Below are 24,111 nucleotides of genomic sequence, written 5' to 3'. Positions count from 1 at the left end.
CTCGAGGGGCTTCTCTTCCAACGCTGTTGGCATTTTTCAACATCGACGTCTCCTTGCTGCTGGAGACTTCCTCGCTCATCTAGGATAGATGGAAGGCGCCCTGGCCCTCACGGATGGCCGTGAACAGCTGCCGCCTCATCCTCTCAATCGTCGTGTAGTCGGGTAACTTCAGGTAGTTGACGCATGTCATTACACTTGGCAGGTAGTCGTCCGACGTATACGGCGTCTCACTTGGCTTGCACACCACAGTGAACATGGGTGTCAAACTCTTGAAACCTGGTCAAAGTCAGTATAGAACCCCAGCACCATGCTCGTGTCGGGCCATGCACTTACCTCCGATTGGTAACTTGGGACTGCCCGTGGTGAACTGGAGGAAGTCTCGTCGCTGAGGAGCCGTGAGCTCGCTCATCGTCTGCAAGAGATTCTTGACGCTTCGGCTGTCCATGTTAAAGCCATGGTCGGCCTTGATCGAATCCATAAGAGCTACAAACATGCCGATTAGCAAATCGTCACTAAGCAATATGGAGAGACAGTAATACTTACTTTCCAGAGACCAGTCTTCATCAACGCGGCCAAACAAAGTGACAAGCTCATCCGGCGTGAAGGCTCGCAAAGCCGAGTAGGGGAAGACTTGCGCAAAGCCGGCGCGGAATGCATCCACTTGACGCTTGACTCCACTCCCCAGAGTCATGTCTATAACCTTCTCCAGGTAGGAATCGACGTTGTAGATGGTGACAGGTATATGGGCTCCTCCGGCTTTCAACTCGATCTCGGGGTATCCGGGAAGGGTAAAATCGAGAGCTAGGTCGTCGAGTCTGCTGTGGTCGATGACGATCTGCTCCGTGTCGGCCACCTTCTGCGCCGCCGTGCGGGACGGGTCTTCGTCTATGGCCTTTTTGGCCAAAGCAAACTTCTTGATGAGCTTCAGGGAATTGGCCAGACCAGGGTCCACAATCTTGACGGCACCAAGGGATGGTTTGACGCCAGCACCTTCGTCCCCAATGCGGAAGAAGATGGGGTTGAAGTTCAGGTCGATAATGCGCGAATCAATCATGGAACGGGCAACGAATTTGCCCAGCATCTTGAACAGCTGCAGAATACGCTCAGTGTTCGCGGACGAATCTTCGTCGGCCAAGGGTCGTGGGAACATGCCGTGCGGTCCCGATACGAACTCATCAGATTCGTTCGAGTCCGATTCTCGCCATAGCTTGAGCTTCCTTTTGGAGAACTCCTTGGAGACGGTAGAGTAGAATTCAAGAGTGGGACCCAAGCCAGTACCAACTTCCTCGAAGTACTCGACCTCGAGGATACTCTGAGACGCTCCGTACAGCTCCATGACTTTCAGAGCAGACTCGAGAATTTTGGACCTCGAGATCCGTACTTTTTGGCGTTGGAGGCGACCCAGGAATGGGCGCTCATCTCTGCTGTTCCGGCGGTTGGTCTCCTCCTGTTGGGCATTCTGCCATCGGCTCATAGACCGAGCGTAGCCAAACGAGGTAGACTGGAGGAACAAGTGGCGAGTCTCAAAGGGGAAAAGGAACGGGTAGAGACGAGCCAGGTCCTCACTCCAGCTGGGAAGGCAGTTGCTAGCTACAATAAGAGGCTCTTCCAATTGGCGGTTGAGCTTGGCAGTCAGCTTTGTGTTGACGAACTGGGAAAGAGGCTCGACGTTGAGCTTGAGCGCATTCTTGTTTTCAACTAGGATGTCATCGATGTTGGCATTGAGATCATGGAGAATCTTGAGAAGACGCAGGATAGAGCCGGTTGTGGGGTGCTTCGCCAACGACGTCGGCGTGCCATTCGCATCGACGGAGCCCTCGGATGCCGGAGGGAAGCCAATAGATTCCGCAGGTGGCGGTCCAGGAACTCGACGGAACTTGATGGAGTGCACGGCAGACCACACACTACGGCTGAGGTGTTCATCGGCCGGGGAGGCAGTGTGGACAGCTCTGTATATGGTGGTATCGTTGGGGATCACCCTGGAATCGAGACTGAATTCGATGTGCCAGTCTTGAGGAACCGACTGGATTGCTGCGGCATAGGAGAGGGGCCGGGAAGATGACGGCGCCGGAGCTGGTGCTGCAGCCGGTGTTGGCGTAGGCGTGCTCTGTTGAGATAAGTTGGACGGAGCCTGGGTAGCACTACGGTTAGGGATATTGCCGAGTCCACTTTGAGGAGTGGGGACTCGTGTCCCATCTTCTTTTCTGGCTGTAACCTTGCCGCCGGCAGCAACCTCGAGACTAACGGCTGAAGGGTCGTGAGCTGGTGCTTCTTCCATATCTTCGTCTAACTCGCCAACAATAGCATCAAGAGCGCTGCTGTCGCCAATATCGCCGTCATCGTCATCGCTCATCTGCTTTTCATCCGCACACTCCAGGGCATTTTGCAGATCTTCGTCTTCCTCAGGGGGAGGCGGGGGCGCTGCTGGAGATTCCGCGGCTGGTGGTGCCTGTCTACGAGATGATCGTCGCAAACTGGTCTTCTCCCGCCCTGAGCTTGAAAGCTGGTTGGGTGTCATGGGGGTTTCTAGTTGGCCAGACGTCCGCGACTTGGATTTCTTGGAAGGTCTGGAGCTGGATGACGATGCTTGGCCAGGAACAGGGGGTGGGGGAATAGGGCTGCTCGAGTACCCGAAGCGTTCCGCAAGTCTGTCCGTGGGGAATCCGGCGTGCCCAGCCATAGCGGCCAATGCTCTAGATAGGTCGTTACGCGGGCGGCCGCCCCTGGGACGATCGTGCAGACTAATACGAGGCCGCAAGTAGTCATCCAAAGCCTTGAAGGTGGCGATGGCGTGAATTGACACCATGATGCTGCGATACGATCGGGGAATATCGCTGTTGTCATCGGCGACCAGTTTCAGTCGTATTTGCTTAGCCAACATCGACGCAGCGCTACTGCGATTTCCGTCAAAAGTGTTCTGATGGACGGTGAGAACTTCAAAGTGTTCTGAGCGGCTAAGCAGATCTTGCAACTTGTGTGTCATGACACTGAAAGGGGTCGAAGGTGAGTCGGCAGATGCCGTCTTCGGCTTAGATCTTACAGACCGGCCCATGAAGACTTCCAGGAACGCGGCCCTAGCAGCGTTGGCAAGTGTCTCATCGGGATTACTGAAGACCTCTTCGAGCACACGAACCAGCCCAGATGCCAGAAGCTCAGCACTTGTAACGCTCTCCAGAACATCAGCATCAAAGTACGATGCCAGCCTTTCGAACAGTGCAATGCCATTTTCAGGGGCAAGGTTTTTCGCGGTGCGCAGCAAGTAGAAACTCTCAATATCAGTCGCCAAGGTCTGAAGATCACTGAGGATCTTGATGGCCTTCTTCTTCATGGCTTTGCCTTGCTTTTCGGACTCGTGGCTTTCAAGGAACTTCTTGGCAACTTCGGCGATTCTAGTTTTCATGGACGGCAGATCTGCAAGGAAGAGCCGAGGAGGTCCATCGACAGACATTGTGGATCCGTCCGAGCTGGGAGATGCGGAAATGTCGTCTTCGTCGTGATGATCATGTTCGTTATCCTCGTCATCATCGTCGTCGTCCTCGTCTTCATCATGGTCTTCGTCATCATCTTCATGATCGTCCTCGGAGTCATTGTGAATTGAGACCCGATCCTCCCCGCCCTCGGTTGACACTATGCTTGGCTCTACTACAGCCTCGGCCGTTGTTGAGTCCTCGGTCTTTTGTTCTGGAGCGTCGTGGTCTTCGGCCAGCTTGGCAATCTCATTGATGACACCTTCGCGATAGATTTGGTAACGGTATATATCGTCGAGGCGAGTCAAGAGCAGCTCGGTGGTCTGGATAGCCGACATGACCAACGAGGGGTGGTCTTGCTGAGACAGAATGGCGGCCAGGAACGAGGCGTAAGGGACGGACTTCAAAGCGTCGACCAGGATGTCCTTGTCCAGGTTGGAAAGCATCTTCACTTGGGCAGTAAGAACCTTTTGCCGGACACTCAAGTTCACTGTGCTAGAGAAAGCATCCGTCAAAGTAGGGAATAAGATCAGGGCAAAACGTCGGACCTGGTCCTTGCAGCTCTCAAGCAGCTCAAGGCGCTTGTCGTTGGATGACTTCTTCCGCGATCCCGGTGTAGAGGAGGATGCGATTGAGTCATGGCCATCGAGTAGACCGTGGGTTTGCGAGCTCGATTCGGTCCACTTTGCGCCGGGAAGCAACTCGCAGACGACGTTAAGAGTCTCGATGATTTGCTCCCGGGGCCTGTGGATGAGGGCTTGCATTATAACCACACTGTCGAGTTTCGATGCCACATCTTGCGTCTCGCTTGGAGGGGAGACGCCGGTCAAGATCTGATAGAGCGTCTCGACGACGTTCAGTTTGAAGAGTTCGGCCGAGAGTCTTGGGCTAGCTCGCGCTGTTATGGCCAAAACACGGAGAAACTGGGTATGGATGTTGGCACTGATAAGATTGGTGGTGCCAGGGACCAGCAGGCGGAGGATAGCCTTGAGAAGATCGACACTGACGAGCTCTTCCAATTTGTTAGAGTGGTACTTGAAGCTCTCGATAATACGCGTAACGCAAAGAGAGGCCTGCTCCACGACTCGCTGGTCGCTGCTAGCCAACACGTTGAGTAGGATAGGCATGACATCCTTGATTACGGGAAACGAGTCTTCCGGTATGTTCCTGCAGCAATTGGCAGCCGTGGTCACGGCCGTCCTCTGCGTGCTGGTCGCGAAGAAGTCTAAGTATGAGAGACACGCGGTCAAGCCGCCTTCGCGGACAATGCTGGTTGGGTAATCGACGGATATCTTCTCCAAAGTGCTTAGAGCCTGCTCGGCGAGGTCGATAAATTGAATCTCGAGAAGTTTCTGGCACAAGACAGGGACAGCGCCGCCGTACACGACGTTGGCAGTACTAGCAGGTAAGGCCTCCATTAAATTCGCCAGGCATCTGCAGGCGACAAGCATCATATCGGGATTCTCTTCGCCAGTGATTTCGTTGGGCTGCATCAAGACCACCAACTCCTTTACGAACGAATCAGGAGAGAAATGGCCAGCCAAGTTATCCTCGTTGGACACCAGCAGTATCTCGGACAACTCTTGCAGAGCTATCATCTGCATAGATGGGTCCTCTTTCATCCGCAAGTTGCTCAGGAGCTCTCTTAATCGTGACGGCATGCCCGACATCATACCTGTCAAAGCCCTGAGTGTGCTGCCCAAGCTAGAGCCGGGCGGGCCACCAAATCCACCGAAAGGGTCGTCGTCATCGTAGTGGCGATGCGGCTCGTCCTCATCGTCGTCCTCGTTCTCGTCACTATCGTCGTCGGGATCGTGCGCGGGAGGTGGCGGTGGCGGCGGAGGTTCGTGGTCTTTCTCCTGGTCATCGGTACCTGTCATAGGAGTGTCCTCGTCTGGAGGGGATGCATGGTTGCCCGATGTCCTCTTTGAACGGCGACTCGAGCTCGAGGATGCTGGTACTGGATCTGTTCAGCGTATTCGGTTAGTATGCATGGGCAAAAACAACCTTTAGTTTCCTAGTGACACAATGGTCTTACCTTGGGGAGGTTGAGCGCCACGCTTATTGCGGCTAGATTTCCTGCTGGAGGATGAAGATGCTGGTGCCGGAGGTCTGCTGCCTGGCAGAGCCTGTGTGGGAGAGGTTCTGCAAGCCCAATGTTAGTCTACAGTAGGACGCTAGAAACAACAGCCTTGAGGCGTGACCTACTCTTCTGGGCTCGACATCGTCGCTGCTGCTTTTCCTTTTCTTTTGCGGCTTGAGCCACTGGAAGGCTGGATGTTCTGGGGTTCAGCTGCTGTTTGAGCTTGAGCTGGCCCTTGGACTTTTTGCCGCTTAGACTTTCGGGTATCTGGTTGTGTAGGCTCGGAGGGAGATGTTTCGGTTTGAGCGACCTTTCTTTTGTTGCGCGGCACAGATGCCGAAGAGGGGCGGGTGGAGGAAGACACAGGTTGGCCTGCAGGCGAGGGCCCAGATGAGGCCGCACCAGAAGACTGCTCTCCGGGAGAAGTTGCCTGGCCAAGTGCAGCTTCGCGGCGTGCAGAAGACCTAGTTTGTCTGGAAGACATGAGTATGTGATCTCTTGATGGTTTCTTTTGGGTGTGATGGGGGCGGGAGGAACAGATGAGCTAGGGGAGGGAAGCGTGGTTGGATATAAGTCCGTCCAGGCCAGGGTCAAGTGAAAGTGCGACGCTGGGGGATAAGCTGTGTGTGGCAGATGCAGGCAAGCGAGGTGCGAGGTGCGTCAATGAAGAACAGCTCGAGGTGGTTTGGGATTGTTCCTCGATCTCGAACGAACTTTGATTTCTGGGGCTGGTCAATTGAAAAGGCTGCCTTCGTTCAGAACTTTCAGGAAGGGTTGCGAAGGGCCAACGACCGTCCACCACAGCAACTTCAGATTTGGTTGTTGTGCAGCAGCAGCTTTCTAGTGAATGGAGTGCCGATGAAGCTTGCACCCTATCCACTAACTTCTACCCCTCGTACCCCTCGTGATGGCAGGTGCAAGTACATGTACTGAACGCACACACAAAAATGAGACAGTGGGGGAGCATTGGTGGAATTCACTCGCGATCAAGGTCGAAGGCGAGCCTCCAAGTGTACAAAAGAATTGGGGAGTTGCGACCCAATACAGACAAAGAACAGTCGAGTATGTGGTTTGGTGGTTTGGAGATTTGGTGGTGTGGTTTAAGCCGATTCCAGGTTGCTGACCGGGGCCCCTCCTAAAAGCCAGGCAGTTGTAGGGTAGGTGGTATTGTAGTGGGAATGGTGATCGCACGTAACCACAACGCACACTGCCGAGAAGGCTGTAGCAACCACTTGCATGCAAAGTTGCACAAGTTGCCACGAAAGCGCAGTGGGATCAGATGAGGGCAGTGGACTTGGGAATGAGCGCTTGGCCTCCTCCTCTTGGAAACCACTGGTTTTCTCTCGCGCAGGAAGGAACGGGGAAGAAGTCAAGAAGTCGCCGCCCAATGTTGGGAGGGTAATTAATGGCAGTCAATTTGGGTCGGGCTCGACAAAGTCACGCAGAGAACGGGGTAAGTGATGATGCAGCGAGGGTGCAAATGATGTGGGAGTTGTGTTGGTGATGATGGAGCTTGTACAGATTATGTCTAGGAGGGTGTCATGTCATGTCTTCAAGGGATGTGTCGTACCTTGGCGATGCAGATGTTGGTGTAGTAGTAGCAGCAGGTACTGGCGTCGAGGCAAGTACGCTGGATCTCACGTTGGAATAAGGTGTTTGCGGCGGTCTCGATCTGATATCAGCAGCAGCAGCGGCGGCGGCGGCGGCAAAAGCAGAAACAGGAGGAAGTCGCGACGAGCTATCGTTATCGACTGCCGATCTCTGGCGCTCTTTCCCAGCAGCTGATCTTCGGGATGCCATGGATTACGCCATGAAGGCCGTCGTCTGGTGAAATGTCGATTCGAGCTCCTTTTCAGAGGATGGCTAATATTTGTCACTTCGTCGGGTCGTTCGAGTCTCGCTGCCGCGGCACGGGACCGATGTCGTCGCTTCGTCCTCGGGCTAGGCGAGGATAGAAGAAGGCACTAGATAGGGCAAGGTAGGACAATCCGGGCGAGTATGGAGATGTCGCTTTGGTCTGTCTCCCCGATAATCGGTCGATGGCGGATTCGCATGCACAGCAGCTGATGGACTAGGCAGGCTATCCGGGTCTTCGGTGATGTATGATGGGTGTTCGTTCTCCTGTTGGGGGAGGAAGATGGAGGATTGGGACGGAACCAATGTTTTGAGTTCTTCAATGTGGTGGTTTTGACGCACTTGGTAGCAGTTAAACATTGGATCAGTCATCAGCCCGTCTGCGGAGAGCTCCTGGCCTTAACCCTGGGACTGGACTGAACGGCTGTGTCGTCTGTGGACCTCTCTCTCTGTGCCCTCGACTCTGGGCTGGGACGGACGGACAGTGCAGGGGCCGAACTGGAGTCACTGGGACTGGGGCCCAGAGCGCTGTAATTGGCACGCGGCTGGGCTGAATTACGGCATGTATTTCCAGGACGTGTGAGGGGCCGCCCGCACCGAAAACATGCAACTAGGATGGACCCAACTAGCGAGTCTGGCAGTCTGGTGTGGTGTGTGTTGTACATCACTCTCACCTCATCCCGTCGCCCAATTGGATGGCTTGAACTGTGTCTACCAGACCACTTACTGCATTCCGTTCACATACATCCATCCAGACAGCGGAACCGGGATCTGCACGGGGAGCAATGCACTAGATAAGGCACTACTCTCTACGCGAGTATTTCCACCTTCTCACATGTGGCTAGGCACCTGAACAGCTACTGAGAGAGAGGTAGGTAAGCTTCGGGTGACGAGAACTACGTTAAATACTGGTATATTCCAGGTATAGCTGCGCACATAAGCTGTATGTATGTGCTCGTATAATCGTAGCCAGTAGGCATGTAGTCAGGTGAGTGATATAGAGTTTTTAGGTCACATCGCGGGGAGGCACTTGGTACGTTTGAGGCGCACTCAATTATGCCAAACTCCTCTAATACCTGCCTCTAATTGCGAAAGCATGTTCGTCGTGTTTGTGCTATCCAAATGCAGAGTACAAGTAGTGAGGAGCCTCTCTTAGAAAAGTCTGGAACAGTCTACCTTGAGTTAATCTTCTGAGTAGTGCCCTTTTCTCTTGGACTGGGAATTAGCTAATGAGTGTGCTGTGTAGGTGTGCGTAGTAGCTCAGGTCAGGCAGGACCCCTGACGTGGTCCCCATCAATATCGTTGAATGGTAATTAGGTAGTCGGAACGTCGCATTACAAGTTAACATTAACCTTACCAGACATAATACATAGGTAGGCATGTCAAAGTGAATGGCTCTAAACCGCCCAAAGTTTCATTCATAGAATGGCTGGAATAATACCATCTCAAACTTCCTGTCGACGACTATTCTGACGTGCATTTTGCTACTTCCAGGTTGGCCCATCGATGCCACCGACGTGGCATACGGACGACCACACGTGTGATGGAGCAACCGAGATAGTGAAGTGGTTTCCAGGAGCCCAATCCTTCATACGAGACTGTAATATAGTGAGCAACCCAAAATGCGTGCAGATGAAACAACCCCGGTAACGTTGGAGCAAGCTGAACCTGCCATTTGCATGCATAATCTATTTAAGCCCGATACTCCTATGAATCTAAGCTACTTCGACCTCCCTCATATTCACTCAGATCATACTCTTCCGGGTATTTGTCTAAGTGCTGCCGCAGCTCCAGCATCTGGGCTTTGAGGTCCGGTGTGAGCTCCTCATATATGTCCTCGAACATGGCGCGGATCGGCGGCTTCTTCTCCTTCTCGGCCTCTGAGAATGCCTTCAGGACCTTCCGCCGGGTGCTATCTCGGGCCTCTTTGTCTTTGGCCTCGTCCCAGATCCCCTTGGCTTCCATGTACTTACGTAGTCGCGCGAGCGGGTTGTCTCTGCGCTTCCAGTCTTCCACCTCGACTCTCGCGCGGTAGGCGAAAGAGTCATCTGACGTACTATGATGGCTCACTCGGTAACTCATGGCCTCTATGAGGATGGGTTTGCCGCCATCTTGGAGGGCCATCTCCCGCGCCTTCTTTGTCACCTCTCGCACGGCCCAGATATCATTACCGTCTACACGGATGGTGTCTATACCATAGCCAATGCCTCGGCTAGCGATGCCATCGCCCCGGTACTGTTCCAGGGTGGGCGTGGAAATCGCATAGCCATTGTTACGGCAGATGAAAATCACCGGGCAAGCCCGAGTTGCTGCTATGTTGAGTGCTGCATGGAAATCACCCTCGCTTGCCGCGCCTTCACCGAAGTACACAGCGACGACCCGCGGGGGCAAAGACGGGTCGTTTATACGTTGCATCTTGAGCGCGTAGGCAGCCCCGGACGCATGGGGAATTTGCGTAGCCAAAGGAGACGAGATTGTGTGCTGGAAAAAAAGGTCAACCACCGACCAACCCACTTCACGTGAAATCCAGACTCACTATGTTCAACTCGCTGCTTCCATAATGCACTGGCATGTTCCTTCCCTTTCCGGGGTCCTTTTTGTTGGCAAACAGTTGGTTCATGAAGTCACTCAGCTCGAACCCCCGCTGCGCAAACACTCCTTGCTCCCGGTACTGGCAGAAAATCACATCGTCGGGGCTCAAGGCAGAAGCCGAGCCCACACTCAGCGCCTCTTCGCCAGCTGATACCATATAAAAGCTGAGGCGACCCTGGCGCTGGGCATCGAACATGATGACATCCATGATGGAGATCAAGAGCATCTTGTTGTACAGCTTCACCACCTCTTCGTCGGCAAGATCCGGCTTGAAGGACTCGTCCACGATCTTGCCATCTTGGTCGACAACGCGGTACGTCGGCAGCGCGGGGCTCTCGTCTGATAGTGCAAAGTTCAATTTGTTCGTGAAGGCACTTTTGACGGCGGCTGGGAAGGAAACGTGTGAGGCACCCGGGCGCTGTGAGATGCTACTCGAGTAGCGGGCTGGGGATTGCGGAGCCGTGGGCCTGGTAGCGATGGTAGTGCCAGCAGCAGCGGGCCCGTACGGTGCTTTGCCGGCGACTCTCCGTAGAGACGCTTTAGCAAGTACGCGCGAGTGCATGGTAGGTAGGTAGGTAGGCAGGTATAGAGGCGAGCTGAAATCTGCCAATTGAGACGAGACTGAGGTTTACAAGAGAGGATTGCCCATGGAAACTGCTTGGTTCCCGGGCTTGTTGTTTGGGAATCCTAAGAGGCGCCCAGGGATTCAATCCAATGGTTCGGCTTAGGCCAAGAGCTACCCCGACGTCACTTGAGCCGACGAAAAGCAGCCCCGGGGGTAGCCGAGCTCCGCCGGGGGCTCTTGAGGACCACGAAGGGCATGCATAAAGCAAGCTGACATGAATGCATGCTGTGTCGATATGTATCTATATACAGGCATATTTTGTGAAGAATGCTGTTCTAGGGGTCCCACGCCGGAAGAGGGTCTTTTCTCGGGCCAAGGAGGAGGTGCAGCTCGAAATAGTGCATGAAGTACCCCTGCCCTTGGCGCTCTGGGCGGCATACATAATTCAAGACATCGAATTCAGAGAACTACCGATACGTAACAACGCATACTATCACCATGCAGTTCCTTCCTAGATACTTACTTGTACTCGAGACTATTTAAGTTTACTACGGTAATACGTCGTTATCATCATTAACAGCTGATTACTCTAACCTGCGTTGGCAATGGCGTTTTCCCTGTTGAGAAAACAATCTGTCGGAATATCTAGCTTGAAGGTCGCAGCCTTCCTCTCTATTACCAAGACTACGGTACTCGATAGGAAGAGTAGCTGATCAACCTCCACGATTCGGGCCGGTGCCGAGCGGGGTGGCGCTGCCTATCGACAAGCTTCAAGGAAATGCTTAACTTATCAGGCACGTTCTTGGCATAGAATTACGGTATCCTTCTCGTCAATTTGTCGCCCTGCCGAAGACTCCAGCAGTATATGACGCAGCTGTTGGACCTGTATCGTGCAGGGATGTGATCGCGGTATATTACCCGTCGTGCGGATCCGTGTGCAATCACGCCAGATGCATACCTTTATCGCAGCACCCTGTTTTTCGGACGGCCGCTTTCCACTTGTCTCCAATACCGGGCCCCAGCATCGACTCTGCTTAGGCCTACTTACTAGCCTTCCATTTCGTAGGAATCCTCCAGTATCTCCTGCCTAATACGGGGGGGATACGACGGCCATGTGGGGTGACAAACGTGATTTACAAATGCGCCATAATATTCTCTGCAAGTCTCACGCCTTGCATGCATGTAGACATGAATGCGTCAAGTTGGTCCGGGATGACGAGGGGTATATAAGCCCCCCCCCATTGCCCTTCGTCAGCGACAGCAATAAACTCTAACCATGGGATGCCCAACTACCCGTAGAATCAGCCAAGATGAAGATATCTCTGGGTTGCTCGATCGCTCTCCTGGCGTCTGAAGTCATCAGTAGCTATGGACCGCTGGGGTCTCGAGATTCGGGTCGTCCCTCGCTGCAGTACACCCCGAACTACTTTGATCAGCGCATTGATCACTTCCCCAGCGATGGCAGCTCGGCGCAACACACCAATGCCACCTTCAAGCAGCGTTACTATGTGGACTCTTCGTACTACAAATCAGGTAAGCTCCTGGCGAGGGACGCGACTCTGCATACAGTGGTGCTTACCACCCGTACTTGATACAGGCGGGCCCGTCTTCCTTTACATTGGCGGAGAGACGAGCGGGCCGAGCCGGTTCTCCAACCTGGGGACGGGCATTATCCAGATTCTCATGGAAGCGACCAATGGCCTTGGTGTTATCCTGGAAAATCGATATTACGGCGAGAGCTACCCTTACAACAGCTCGACCACCGACGATCTGGTATATTTGACGACCCCGCAGACGCTTGCAGATAATGCCTTTTTCGCCCAGCACGTCAAGTTCCCGGGTGTCGACGGCGACCTGACAGCACCGGGGACACCCTGGATCCTGTACGGGGGAAGCTTGGCAGGGGCACAAACCGCATTCTCCATCAAAGAGTATGGCGACGTCTTGTATGGCGGCATAGCCTCGAGCGCCCCCGTCACCTCCACCGTCGGCTATCCGGCTTGGTACAACCCGATCCAGAAGTACGCGCCACAGGACTGCGTGACCCGGATCAACCGGATCGTCGACAACTTCGACAGCCTAGTCGCGACGGGCGACGCCGCGGCGATCCGGGAGTCCAAGGCGCTGTTTGGCCTCGAGGCCCTGACAGACCACCGCGACTTCGCCACCGCCATCGCGTACCCCATCGGCAACCCGGGCTTCTACCCGACGAACACCTGGCAGGAGCTCAACTGGAACGCGAGCTACGGCTCGCGCGACTTCTTCGACTTCTGCGGCAACGTCACGGCCGTCGACGGCGTGCCCGAGCGCGTCGCCCAGGTCGACTACGCCCTCGCCAACTACACGGGCGGCGCGCCCTGGGTCGGCCTCGGCGGCTACGCCGACTACGTCAAGCGGGTGGTGCTGCCGCTGTGCCCCGGCGACGACTACAACAGCAAAGACTGCTTCGGGACACAGGACGCGGCGGCATGGGCGCGCGTCGCCAACTCGGCGCAGCGCTCGTACCTCTACACCAGCTGCACGGAGCAGGGCGCATACATCGATGCGCCCAAGGAGGGCCCCTCATTGCTCTCCCGCGTCGTCGACACGAGCTACGAGCAGCAGTGGTGCCGCTGGGCTTTCCCAGACGGCAAGTTCAACAAGATCCCCGCGGAACCCGACCTGAGCATCTACGACAAGTACGGGGGGTTCAACATCAGCGCGGACCGGCTGGCGTTCATTGACGGCGACCAGGACGTTTGGAATGACTTGTGCTACCACTCCAACTTTGCACCGCCGCGCACCGAGTCGACGGACTTACACCCGCAGTATCTGATCACTGGAGCAGGGCACCACTGGGACAGCAGTGGCATTCTGGATGTGGAAGCTGAGCCGCAGTTCATTCGGGAGGCACACAAGTGGGAAATCCGTACGGTAAAAAGGTGGCTAAATGGGTTCGAGCAGTGGACAGGGTCGAAGAGGTCTGCCTCTTTGTAGAACGCTCACGTACCACCCAAAATCATTATTATCCAACATAACATATTGAGTTATTTATACAACACACACATAGTCATGTGCTGGACTTTAACGGTCTAATAGAAACGAGATTTGGATACTCTGATATACGAAGCTTCTAGAGCCCCTTGATGTGGACAGGATAGCATGCTTTCTTCTACAAATGACTAGAAAAGTTGCATCTGTAATCAAGCCTATCGGGCACTTCAAAATATATATCACCAGAACGAATAACTAGGGCGATATTTAGCGAGGAGTTCAAGTAAGGATTTACTTATTTGATATCCTTATTATTATAAAGTTTTATGTTTATGTATTTCATCCATATCCAACCCTCAGGAGGTGCGCTCCGATGCCAACCTCAACCGAGACCCCTTTCTACCATATCCAACACGAGCCGTGTATCCCCTAAACCGAGCCCGTGTGACGACAAAAAACAACTACGCCCCCCTGTCTTGCATGCTCCTGTTGCCCGGGTCTGCCATGAGCAAGAAAAACATTGATTTGACGGCCGTTACCATGAGATTAAACAATCGTATTGCAAATACACGCAATAGATGTGAATGATCGTAGTCGAGACGACTAGTCCATTAGGCAGCAGCCTCCTTGCCAGCATCAGCGGGGGCAGCGGCCTCCTTGCCAGCGTCGGCGGGAGCAGCGGCCTCCTTGCCAGCGTCGGCGGGAGCAGCAGCATCCTTACCGGCGTCGGCGTTCTTAGCAGCATCGGCCTCCTTCTTGGCAGCATCTTCCTGGGCCTTCTTAGCAGCCTCGGCATCCTTCTCGGCAGCCTTAGCAGCATCCTCCTGAGCCTTCTTGGCAGCGTCGGCCTCCTTCTGGGAAGCCTTGTCAGCCTCCTTCTGGGCAGCCTTCGCGGCGTCGGCCTCCTTCTGGGAAGCCTTGTCAGCCTCCTTCTCAGCAGTCTTCGCGGCCTCCTTGGCAGCCTTGTCAGCCTCCTTCTGGGCGTCCTTGGCAGCGCCGGCAGCGTTGTCCTTGGCGGCACCGCCGTTCAGGCCCTCGAGAAGCTGGGCAAGACCGCCAGCACCGGCACCCTTGCCCTTGCCGGCTTGAGCAGTTCCGTTGCCCTTGGCAGCACCACCAGCAGCAGCGCCACCGGCTTTACCAGCACCGCCGGTCAAGCCTCCAAGAAGTTGACCAAGTCCACCAGCACCGCCAGCACCACCGGCAGCGCCACCAGCACCGCCGGTCAGGCCTCCGAGAAGCTGGCCAAGTCCGCCAGCGCCAGCACCACCTTGCTGGGCACCACCGGCGGCACCACCAGCACCACCGGCACCACCGCCGAGGAGACCACCGAGCAGAGACTCGAGGCCACCAGCACCGGCACCGGCACCCTTGCCCTTACCGGCGTTGGCAGTTCCGTTGCCGGCGGCGGCACCAGCAGCGGCGCCCTTGGCCTTCTTGCCGGCCTTCTTGCCGGCTGCGGGGGCAGTGCCGTTGGCGGCCGCGGCGCCCTCCTGGAGAGCAGCACCCTTGCCGGCCTTAGCGGCCTTGCCCTTCTTCTCGCCCTCACCCTTGCCTGCAGCAGGGGCAGCAGGGGCAGCGGGGGCGGTTCCATTGGCAGCAGCAGCCTGGGGCACATGGGATGTTAGCACACGGTTCAGCTGGATTTGGACGTATCCGAGGCAGCACTTACACCTTCAGCAGGGGCGGCGGCAGCGGCGTCCTCTTCCTTCTTGCGTCTCGCCAGCTCGGGCGATGACCTCACGTGCATGGCCTGCTCCCAAGGAGCGCGGGCAGCAATCACATTGCCGGGACGCTCGACGGCAGGCAGCGAGGTGACCATGGAGGCAGAGGCTGCCAGGAGCAACAAGGCTGATCCGAAGTTCTTCATCTTGGCGGGTCTTGGTTGTGTATGAAAGAGAATACGGGGGATATAATTCGATCCGAAGCAAAGGAACGTGATGGAGCTCGGTATGTGAAAGAAAGTGAATAACGAGCACAGCTATTGGTTTGTCAGTTAGTATACCATCTCTTTCACATGCGAGTATGGCCGGAGCCTATAGGGAAGGGGGTAGGACACTAACCTCTAAGAAAGAAAGTATAAAAAGGGGGGTAAGAAGGGGAAGCAAATCTATGCTTGGATGGATGAGAATAGAATGAGGAGGGAAAGACTGGGTACAATGGGAACGGGATGAAGCGATTTAAGTAGTAGAAGGACATTTTTAAGGTAGTGCTAGAAGGCCATGGATGTTTAAGCTCAGAGTAGCAGTAAACAGGGGCTGCCATCACGGCCCCAGAGACCGGCTCCGTTGCCGAGCCATAGGATGGAGCATCCTGATTTCCAGATCGGCTGGGAGATGCGCCAAGCTGGCGAAGATGACGAGGCTCAGGATCCCAAACAAACACTAGGGCCCGGAACGAGCAGCCCAGGAGCATCCCACGATCCAAAAAACCGCCGCCAATGCACCATGGACAGCAAAGTGTTACGCCCTAGGAGGCTCGGGAAGCGTTTCCCACCCCACCAATGGACCAAACATCTCACTGTAGGGCGCGCATTTCTAGGTAGCTTTGAAACACATGGGGATGAGCGACAAGAAGGGCTGTGAAGGAGATCATACAATGGTAGCTCGCTCACATCTTCCCAGATAGGCAAGAGCTGGCCGAGCGGAGCAACGAGAGGAAGGAGATCGATCAACAAACCGTTCAACTATACATGCAGATATGCATAGCCGTTCGACTACTGGCAGAGACTGACATACTAGGTAGGTTAGCCGACTGCCTGCGCCCAGAGTTTTGATAGCCTGCCACCCTGGCCAGCATAGTTTCAGTTGCCAAGACTTCCGGCTCCCGCAAACGTTCAATCTATTTAGACACTTTGGCTGGCAAGCTGGGCCGGCCCCTCTTGAACGGGCCCCTGGGCCGACCAGGATAGTCAAACGGTAGATCAAACACCGCGTGTCCAATGTCAAACATTTCCCAATTGGGGTTACTCTGTGACTAGCGACCACTCCTTGGGGTTCTTGCGTGCAGACGCTGCGTGTCTGTGTGTGACGACGTAACGGGTTTTTGCTAGCACCGTGGCATCGTGGCAGCTGAGGTCACAATTCCTGAGCCCAGCCCTGGGTTTTTACGTCAACGTCGTAGTTGACATCTTGGCTGTGACCGTGAGGCTGCGCGCCGGGCGTGCTATTGGAGCCGCAATCTCGGGCGCCTTGGTGTCCGGTCTGAGGCCCTGCCTATCTTCCTACCCTAGCTTCTACACCAGTAGTTCCTTACTTGTTTCCATACAGAAAGCCACAACATCCTGATGGCAGTCTGAAACGATGTTGACAGTGGTTGGATGTTCCGACCGTTTGCATCCTTTGAAAAGCCCGGTGGCCTGACAAGTGCAGCAGATATCGAGGAAACATACACATCGCATGAAATGCATACGATGAACGGCTGGCTGTAGCAGCGGTTGTTTTCATTCTGAGCGTGACCCGCAAGAAGGAGGTTCCTTGGGGTTTCTTTTTTGGAAATGCCGGTGCCCGACGGAGCGCTTAGCGCTCGCAATCTGTTCCATCCGATAATTAAGCTACTGGGCACATCCACCACCCAGGACGATGGAAGGGTCCAGACTGCATGGGCTCCCAGGGTGACGGGGTGCTGTCCAGATACATAGGTGTGTTCAGGATTTCGATATTCAGTCATCAATCAGCCCCATGGCCGTTTTATCTGCTACACCTGTTCCCCATTTCAAACATCACCCGCTGCTCGCAGCTGAAAAGCGCTTTCGGCAGGCGCTTGCGAGAAACATTGGGCCCTGTCAGCATGAATTAAGCATGCCCGCCTAACGTTACAGAACGGTTCAGCTGCGCAAGGACGCGCCTGGCTTAAAGCTGCCATAGAAAACCTTACAAACAGAACATTATGCCCACCACCAGGCACTGTCAACTGTTGCAACATCGAAACACGTAAAAAGGAATGCAGAGACGACTTGTCCATTTCCAGGCTCTTCCCTCGGATCGACTGGAGTTCGACTGAAGTTCGACTGAAGTGTAACCTACCTCGTCCCGCCTTGATAGGTAAGAATATTCCTCACCACGCGGCTGGTCAGCCGATGGCGCAGGTTGAGTTGTTGGCTGTCTGACCGCCCAGCATTCCCACGGACATGCTGTTCTGTCGTGATGACAGTTGCAGTCTCGATGGAATTGACTTACGTACTGCAAGTACCGACAATGGAGGTAAAAATAACCTATGTATCTCCACCGACATCAGATCAGAGAGCCTCATCAGCTCGACAGGTCCTTAATCGGGCAAGAATCATAAGATGCCCACAGCGGTGTTAGCTAATTCATCCCACCTGATTGGCCGTCCGGCTGCTTTTGTGCTGACCCGGCTAGCTGCGGCCGGGGGGTTGAACAACCGAGGTGGGCTTTGGGTGGAATTCTTCAATTGATGTCATTTTGGAGGCTCCCGACAGCGGCCAATAATCCTCTTTTTTTTCATGTGCTATTCACTACTTGTTCGGCCCCGGACCTCTGAGCACTTGGCAGAGCGTTCTTAGAATTTAGCTAGTCCGCTCTCTGTCTGTCCATGGCGCAAAGTCCAAGATAGTAGTTTGAGTCAGATCCTCCTACCTTTTCTCGAGAGTGGCTGTTTCATCCCACGACAAGGTGTCTGTCTAGACGCCTTCAGAATTCGAGGCCCGCTGATAGCACGACAGCGTGAGGCTTTGATCAACTCGCGACATCAGGAAACTCTGCGCCCGTAGTTATACATCATCATGTCGGCGCCTGCTCACCTCCGAACCCTCGGCCGCCGTAGCGCCTTGCCCTTAAAGTCCCGCCTGACTGCGCAAGCATGTAAAGCTTCGAGCATGTCGGCCGTCTCGCGGCCATGGAACCAGCGTAGCATGCCAGCACTCGCCCGAACCCCCGGCCGCCTACTCCAGACCCGCGCATTCACCACGACACGAATAAATCGCCTTGCAGATGTCGTCGACGAGAGCTTTGATCCCAAATCGGTAGACCGCGAGAGTGACGAGGTCGATGTCTGTATAGTAGGAGGAGGTAGGTCAAGACCCAGCGCGCCTGCTTCTGCGCCACGACTTCGCGTCTTCTCGCTGTGCTCGTGTGCTGACCGTACGTAATCATGACTTAGGCCCCGCCGGATTGAGTGCTGCCATCCGATTGAAGCAACAAGCGAACGAGGCTGGCAATGAGGACTTCCGCGTGCTGTTGCTGGAGAAGGCCGGTGAGATTGGTGCCCATATTCTCTCGGGGGCCGTAATCCAACCAAGCGGCGTCGAGGCCTTGTTCCCGGATTGGCTTGACGAGGCCAACGAAAACCGCTTCGAACATGCCACCCCCGCCACCGGAGACAAGATGCGATTTCTGACAAAGGGAATGGCTCTCCCCGTGCCTATACCACCACAAATGCACAACCATGGCAACTATATCGTGAGTCTCAACCAGTTCACCAAGTGGCTGGGCGAGCGGGCCGAAGAAGTTGGTGTGGAGGTCTACCCCGGCTTTGCGGCGTCCGAGGTGCTGTACAAAGCAGACGGTTCGGTCCAAGGTGTAGCAACCAACGACTTGGGGATTGGTCGCGATGGAAAGCCAAAGGACAGCTTCGAGAGAGGCATGGAGTTCCACGCAAAGGTCACCATGTTTGGCGAGGGGTGCCACGGCAACCTGTCCAAGCAAGTTATTAAGAAGTTCGACCTCAGGAGCGAGAGCCAACACCAAACATACGGCCTTGGTATCAAGGAGGTCTGGGAGGTCCAGCCTGAAAAGTTCCAAAAGGGGCAGGTCATTCATTCCATGGGGTACCCGCTACCCTCTGATACATACGGTGGCGGCTGGATGTACCACTTCGGCGACAACCTCGTGAGCGTCGGGCTCGTGGTAGCCTTAGACTACTCAAATCCTTGGCTTTCTCCCTACGGAGAGTTCCAGAAGATGAAGAAGCACCCGCTCTACAGGAACACACTAGAAGGCGGCAAATGCATATCGTATGGCGCTAGAGCTCTGATTGAGGGCGGATTCCAGTCCATACCCAAGGTTGCCTTCCCGGGTGGTGCGCTGATAGGAGACTCCGCCGGCTTCGTGAATGTGCCCAAGGTGAAGGGCACACATAACGCCATGCAGTCGGGCATTCTGGCAGCTGAGGCCGCCTGGAAGGCACTGCAAAACGAAAGCCCGGGGTCAGTGTTCTTATATGACTACGAGGACTCGTTGCGGAAGTCGAGCATCTGGAAAGAGCTCAAGGAAGTCCGCAATATGCGGCCCTCGTTCCACGGCCCGCTTGGCATGTACGGCGGCCTCATGTACTCTGGTCTAGAGGCCTTCGTGCTGAAGGGACGCGTGCCTTGGACGTTCAAGCACAAGACCACGGACCACGGCGCAACGAAGACGGCAGACAAGTGCCCCAAGATTGAATACGAGAAGCCCGATGGTAAGATCACATTTGATATCTTGACGAGCGTCTCCCGCACGGGAACGAACCACGAAGAGGACCAGCCCGTACATCTCCAGGTGAAGGACTGGGATGCCCACACGACGGAAACGTGGCCGGGATACAAGGGCCTCGAGAACCGATTCTGCCCCGCCGGCGTATACGAGTACGTAGAGGACGAATCCAAGCCTCTGGGTGTGAGGTTCCAGATCAACTCACAGAAGTAAGTACACTCCAACCTGCCATCTTATCACCGAGACCTCTCCGTGTGCCCTATGAACCCCGATCTGATAAGTGATGACAGCTGCATTCACTGCAAGACCTGCGATATCAAGGCACCCCATCAAGATATCAACTGGGCAGTCCCCCAGGTGGGGAAGGGCCGAAGTACTATATGACCTAAGTGGTGATACTGGATACCGGACCCCTTGATATGGACAAGTGGGAGAATACCCACGAGGCATCGGAGATTGGTCCGACTTTGAAGCAATAACTTTCGTGGGTGGCCAGCAAATTGGTATAACGGCCAATAAGCTTCTTTCAAGGCCATATTTTCATGTACATAGTTTTTTTTTTCAGAAACGAATATGCATCACGTTTTTGACGCGAAATACCGCACTCATGAGTTTTCTGGCAGCCGTTCTGGGCGTTGACAAAATACACATATGTATTGACCCTTTCACTATGCTTGTCATGACTGGGAAACTTCAACATAGCTTGCTTATCATCAATATTGTTCCTCTGCTTGTTGCCAAACCTGGTTTGAGAGCCACGTGGCCAAAGAATAGACCCCAGCAACAGATTACGTTATCGGACTTGGTTGGCCTCCAGCGTGCCAAACTCGTCGATGTGAAGCCGTCGGAGGCCAAAAGAGAAGGGCATGTGCTACCTACCCAATTTGACATCCGGGTCCTCAGCGAAACGAACATCTTCGGCTCTCGAAGTTATACTTTCTCTGGCTTGCGCGGGTAAGAACCATAGCGTAGCGACCATGTATGTGACACGAGATTTCAGATGTTGCGCAGGTTAAACCCGACTATTCCACCCTAGCCTTACGGGGCTGAGAAGGTGTGAGAGAGATAATAAGGGGGTGGTTGAAAGTCACTCGGTCTTGTTCAGACAACGCGCTGAGCTAGACGAGTTGGTTATGCTAGATAGTAATGCATACTTTACCTACCGTGAAGCGCCCTAGCAAGGTACTCAGCAACTGTCCCTTGACCAAATATCAAATCCTGTGATGTCTGACAAGAAGAGAGGATCTGAAGGCCTAACATGCTTCACAATAATAGAACTTGCGTTTCTTCGTAATAGCATATGTAACCTAAGCGCGGAAGAGGCAGAGTATGAAGATAGCTGTCAGGCACGCTAAATAGGACAAACCAAGGTACAATAGGTATACGTCGGTAGTTCCTATTCTTATATCACACATCAGACAAAGGGCTAGCTAATAAGAGATGGCTGGCAGATGAGCGAGCTCAATATGGCAGTTGCATGCGGAGCATTCGTGCCTCTCCTGCAGGAACAGCCGTGGTATATGGAACGACTTATAGTTCAAGATCTGGTCGCGAAATGTCGACCAAGCTCAAAGTAGCTATCATACTGGCCTCTGTGTGTGCATACTGTATGCGAGGAGATAGAGGTATGTATGTACCGTACCTCGACTCGCTAGCCAATCGGGCCTTGGGCAATGAAATGGTGCTATTTCAGAAGCAGACCTGCAGTCCGATGCTTTGTCGCAGTTCGTGTTGATCATGGTCAGCGTACGCCGTTGCCGCGTTGCGGGTTTCAACGCGATACTATGCGCTCTCGGTGTGCACTGGGAGTATCCTAGCTAGCGAGCCGATTAACCGGTGATTGAATCAAGAAGTGAACAGCGGCCTGCTTGAGGCTGTACGTAATCCAAGAGCACTGCGATTCATCACAGCAGTGATATTGTTCCGGGAAAGGATCATGGATGTCTAGGTCATCAGCTGCCTGCTGCTTGGGTTAAATCCCGGGTAGGGCGTGGCAAACAATGCATCCCACGTCCCGCGACTTCGCTCGGCCCGGGACAGCAGACCGGGGATGCCATTCCTGGCAAAGATCCACCCCGAAGCGAAGCGGTCAAAAGGGTCGCGAGTATCGGCATCTCATAGATATTATAGATGTTGAGGGCTCCCACCATGTTTCGGCGGCCGGTATTGCCGACTTCACTGCCCACAGTCTACCCCAGCATGCAGCCAGCAAAACGTGTCGGGTTCTCTGGTGCATGATATGGCGATGTTCTACTTCTCTCGAACAATGAGAGGACCTATCGAAAGTATAAACCAAATAATCGATATGAAGATGGGCGACTGAGCCACCGCCATGCGGAGATACAGGGTGCATAATAATAACGAGAACGGGAATAGGAGATAAGCAGGCCAATCAATAGTCTGCAAGCCTCAAGTCTGCTGAATGGCGCAATTGATAGTCAGTACGGACAATCAACAACCTAGCAGCTTGCTCCCTTCCCTCCTACGGGCTACCCTGGAGGCCGACTCTTATCGCTGCACAGTGCGATGTACTGGCTACTTCAGAGTACTTCCGACATTCGTGCCGCTTCCTTGCATGGCGACTTGCACTTGCATGGTCAGCCTGCTTGCATTGATATGAAAAGAACGGCGCTTGCTAGGGGGGTCAGAGCACCAGTCCTATCGCGACGGATTCTTTTTTGTCAGACCAACACGAGAACACCAAAAATTTTCAGCCCTCATCAACCAGTCCAGACACGCGTCGTCATAAGCACCCCTTCCAGAAATCACGATCATCTTCCAACGCGTGTTCCATAGCGACCGGCCGCACCTTTTTGCCTCTTGTCGGTCGGTCGCGCAGTCTTACATTACAGGTTTTGCAATTACTTTTCATGCTGCCTAAGTCATCGCAATAAGACGAGTCATAGATGCGTAAGATGGGCTGGGTGGAAGGCGACATACAGTTTGCTGGCTGTTGGCTCTCCCTCGGTTGTGTGCGTACGTATGAGTCATAAAAGGGAGCGCGACGATGAATGGCTAGATAAGAGGGATGAAATGAGGGCTGGGCGCGGCTGGGGACCGGCAAGGGAAGAAGAATTTGTCGCAGGGGTCAAGGGAAATGAGTGTGTCGGGATCATCGCTTCTCACACTGCGCATACCGGCAAATGATGAAACCATAAAAAGGACACTGGCTTTTTCTTTAAGGTACCCACTGGCGAGTCGCGTCGGCGATGGGCAGGCCCCAAGACCGATGGCTTCTTTTCTGGCTTCTCCATTGAAACAGCCTCCCCACCTTGGTACTCCCACCGGGCAAGACTGCACAACTGGCTCCACGGTTTTGATTGAAAAGGCGAGCAAAACCGGCGTGAAGTGGACAAAGAAAAGACTCCAGTCGCGCGTCATCTTAGACCAAAGCGCGGGAAAGGACACATTTTCATTTTGGCAGATGTGGTGGTATCAACTGGACAGACCTTGTCACATTGGAATCATGCGTTCGGCAGCTTTGCGTTTGGGACGGCCGCAAGCAGAAGCAACTCTCCCACCGCACGCAGTCAGCGTCCGCGATGAGCATGTAACTGTAACCCCCGAGAGCCCGAAATGAGACTTCCAGGGAAAGAACAAACGATAATGAGACCTGATCGTCCTACATGTTTTACTGAGCCACAGATGTGACCGGCCCCCAGCGGACAATGCACTCTGGAAACTCTTCCAAGAGGTTTAACCAGAGCGAGTAGACAGGAAGGGTGTGGGAGGGTGTAAAAGGAAATAGCTCACCAATGGGGATGACAAGCTGGGTCGCTTTCATCCTTCGTCGCAAACGATGCGACGACGAGAATTATACCATACCTGTATGGTATGCATTGGCTTCGAAACAGACCGCCCAGGTAATATGTATGTGAAGCACCAATGCATCGATGGGAGTAAAGGCGAGAAAGGCAAGAGGGTCAGGCTGTTTCAAAAGATTGCAGGCGATGAGGGTGGGTGCTTGTCGTGCCAGGTTGTAAGTTGTGGTGGTTGGGGCCGAGGCCCCCCAGTGCTCCCCTTGGCGCCACTGCCCCCCATGGCTCTGCAATCGCTTTGCGATCGGGCGAGCCTGGCCCCCAGTGCGAGATGAGTCCTGTTTGAACCGTGTGTTGTCTGCGACCGACCGTCCACTTCGACCGCAAC

At 54.3% G+C, this 24,111-nt stretch overlaps 6 protein-coding genes across 6 annotated transcripts; 2 read left to right on the top strand and 4 right to left on the bottom strand.

The window, feature by feature from the left end:
- Positions 1 to 79: 79 nt before the first annotated feature.
- On the bottom strand, positions 80 to 5,347 carry PG985_001045 (HECT-domain-containing protein; the record flags this gene model as incomplete). The annotated part of the gene is made up of 3 exons (XM_066820814.1): positions 80 to 276; positions 334 to 483; positions 544 to 5,347. 3 exons carry the CDS (start codon positions 5,345 to 5,347, stop codon positions 80 to 82), a joined length of 5,151 nt encoding a protein of 1,716 aa, XP_066691693.1.
- A 1,615-nt stretch (positions 5,348 to 6,962) lies between these two features.
- On the bottom strand, positions 6,963 to 7,350 carry PG985_001044 (uncharacterized protein; the record flags this gene model as incomplete). The annotated part of the gene is made up of 2 exons (XM_066820813.1): positions 6,963 to 7,062; positions 7,121 to 7,350. The coding sequence occupies 2 exons, from the start codon at positions 7,348 to 7,350 to the stop codon at positions 6,963 to 6,965; spliced, it is 330 nt and encodes a 109-aa protein (XP_066691692.1).
- A 1,761-nt stretch (positions 7,351 to 9,111) lies between these two features.
- Positions 9,112 to 10,558, bottom strand: PG985_001043 (uncharacterized protein; the record flags this gene model as incomplete). The annotated part of the gene is made up of 2 exons (XM_066820812.1): positions 9,112 to 9,885; positions 9,941 to 10,558. 2 exons carry the CDS (start codon positions 10,556 to 10,558, stop codon positions 9,112 to 9,114), a joined length of 1,392 nt encoding a protein of 463 aa, XP_066691691.1.
- Positions 10,559 to 11,871: 1,313 nt separating this feature from the next.
- Positions 11,872 to 13,537, top strand: PG985_001042 (extracelular serine carboxypeptidase-like protein; the record flags this gene model as incomplete). Its single annotated transcript, XM_066820811.1, has 2 exons — positions 11,872 to 12,094; positions 12,159 to 13,537. The coding sequence occupies 2 exons, from the start codon at positions 11,872 to 11,874 to the stop codon at positions 13,535 to 13,537; spliced, it is 1,602 nt and encodes a 533-aa protein (XP_066691690.1).
- A 608-nt stretch (positions 13,538 to 14,145) lies between these two features.
- PG985_001041 (uncharacterized protein) lies at positions 14,146 to 15,404 on the bottom strand (the record flags this gene model as incomplete). The annotated part of the gene is made up of 2 exons (XM_066820810.1): positions 14,146 to 15,141; positions 15,207 to 15,404. 2 exons carry the CDS (start codon positions 15,402 to 15,404, stop codon positions 14,146 to 14,148), a joined length of 1,194 nt encoding a protein of 397 aa, XP_066691689.1.
- Positions 15,405 to 18,278: 2,874 nt separating this feature from the next.
- On the top strand, positions 18,279 to 20,349 carry PG985_001040 (electron transfer flavoprotein-ubiquinone oxidoreductase; the record flags this gene model as incomplete). Its single annotated transcript, XM_066820809.1, has 3 exons — positions 18,279 to 18,564; positions 18,656 to 20,146; positions 20,180 to 20,349. 3 exons carry the CDS (start codon positions 18,279 to 18,281, stop codon positions 20,347 to 20,349), a joined length of 1,947 nt encoding a protein of 648 aa, XP_066691688.1.
- Positions 20,350 to 24,111: the final 3,762 nt, after the last annotated feature.

The sequence above is a fragment of the Apiospora marii genome (genome assembly GCF_038362585.1).
Source record: "Apiospora marii strain CBS 49790 chromosome Unknown utg000001l_segment0_segment0, whole genome shotgun sequence".
In the NCBI taxonomy this organism is placed as follows: Eukaryota; Fungi; Ascomycota; class Sordariomycetes; order Amphisphaeriales; family Apiosporaceae; genus Apiospora; species Apiospora marii.
This window is presented reverse-complemented; position numbering and strand designations above follow the sequence as displayed.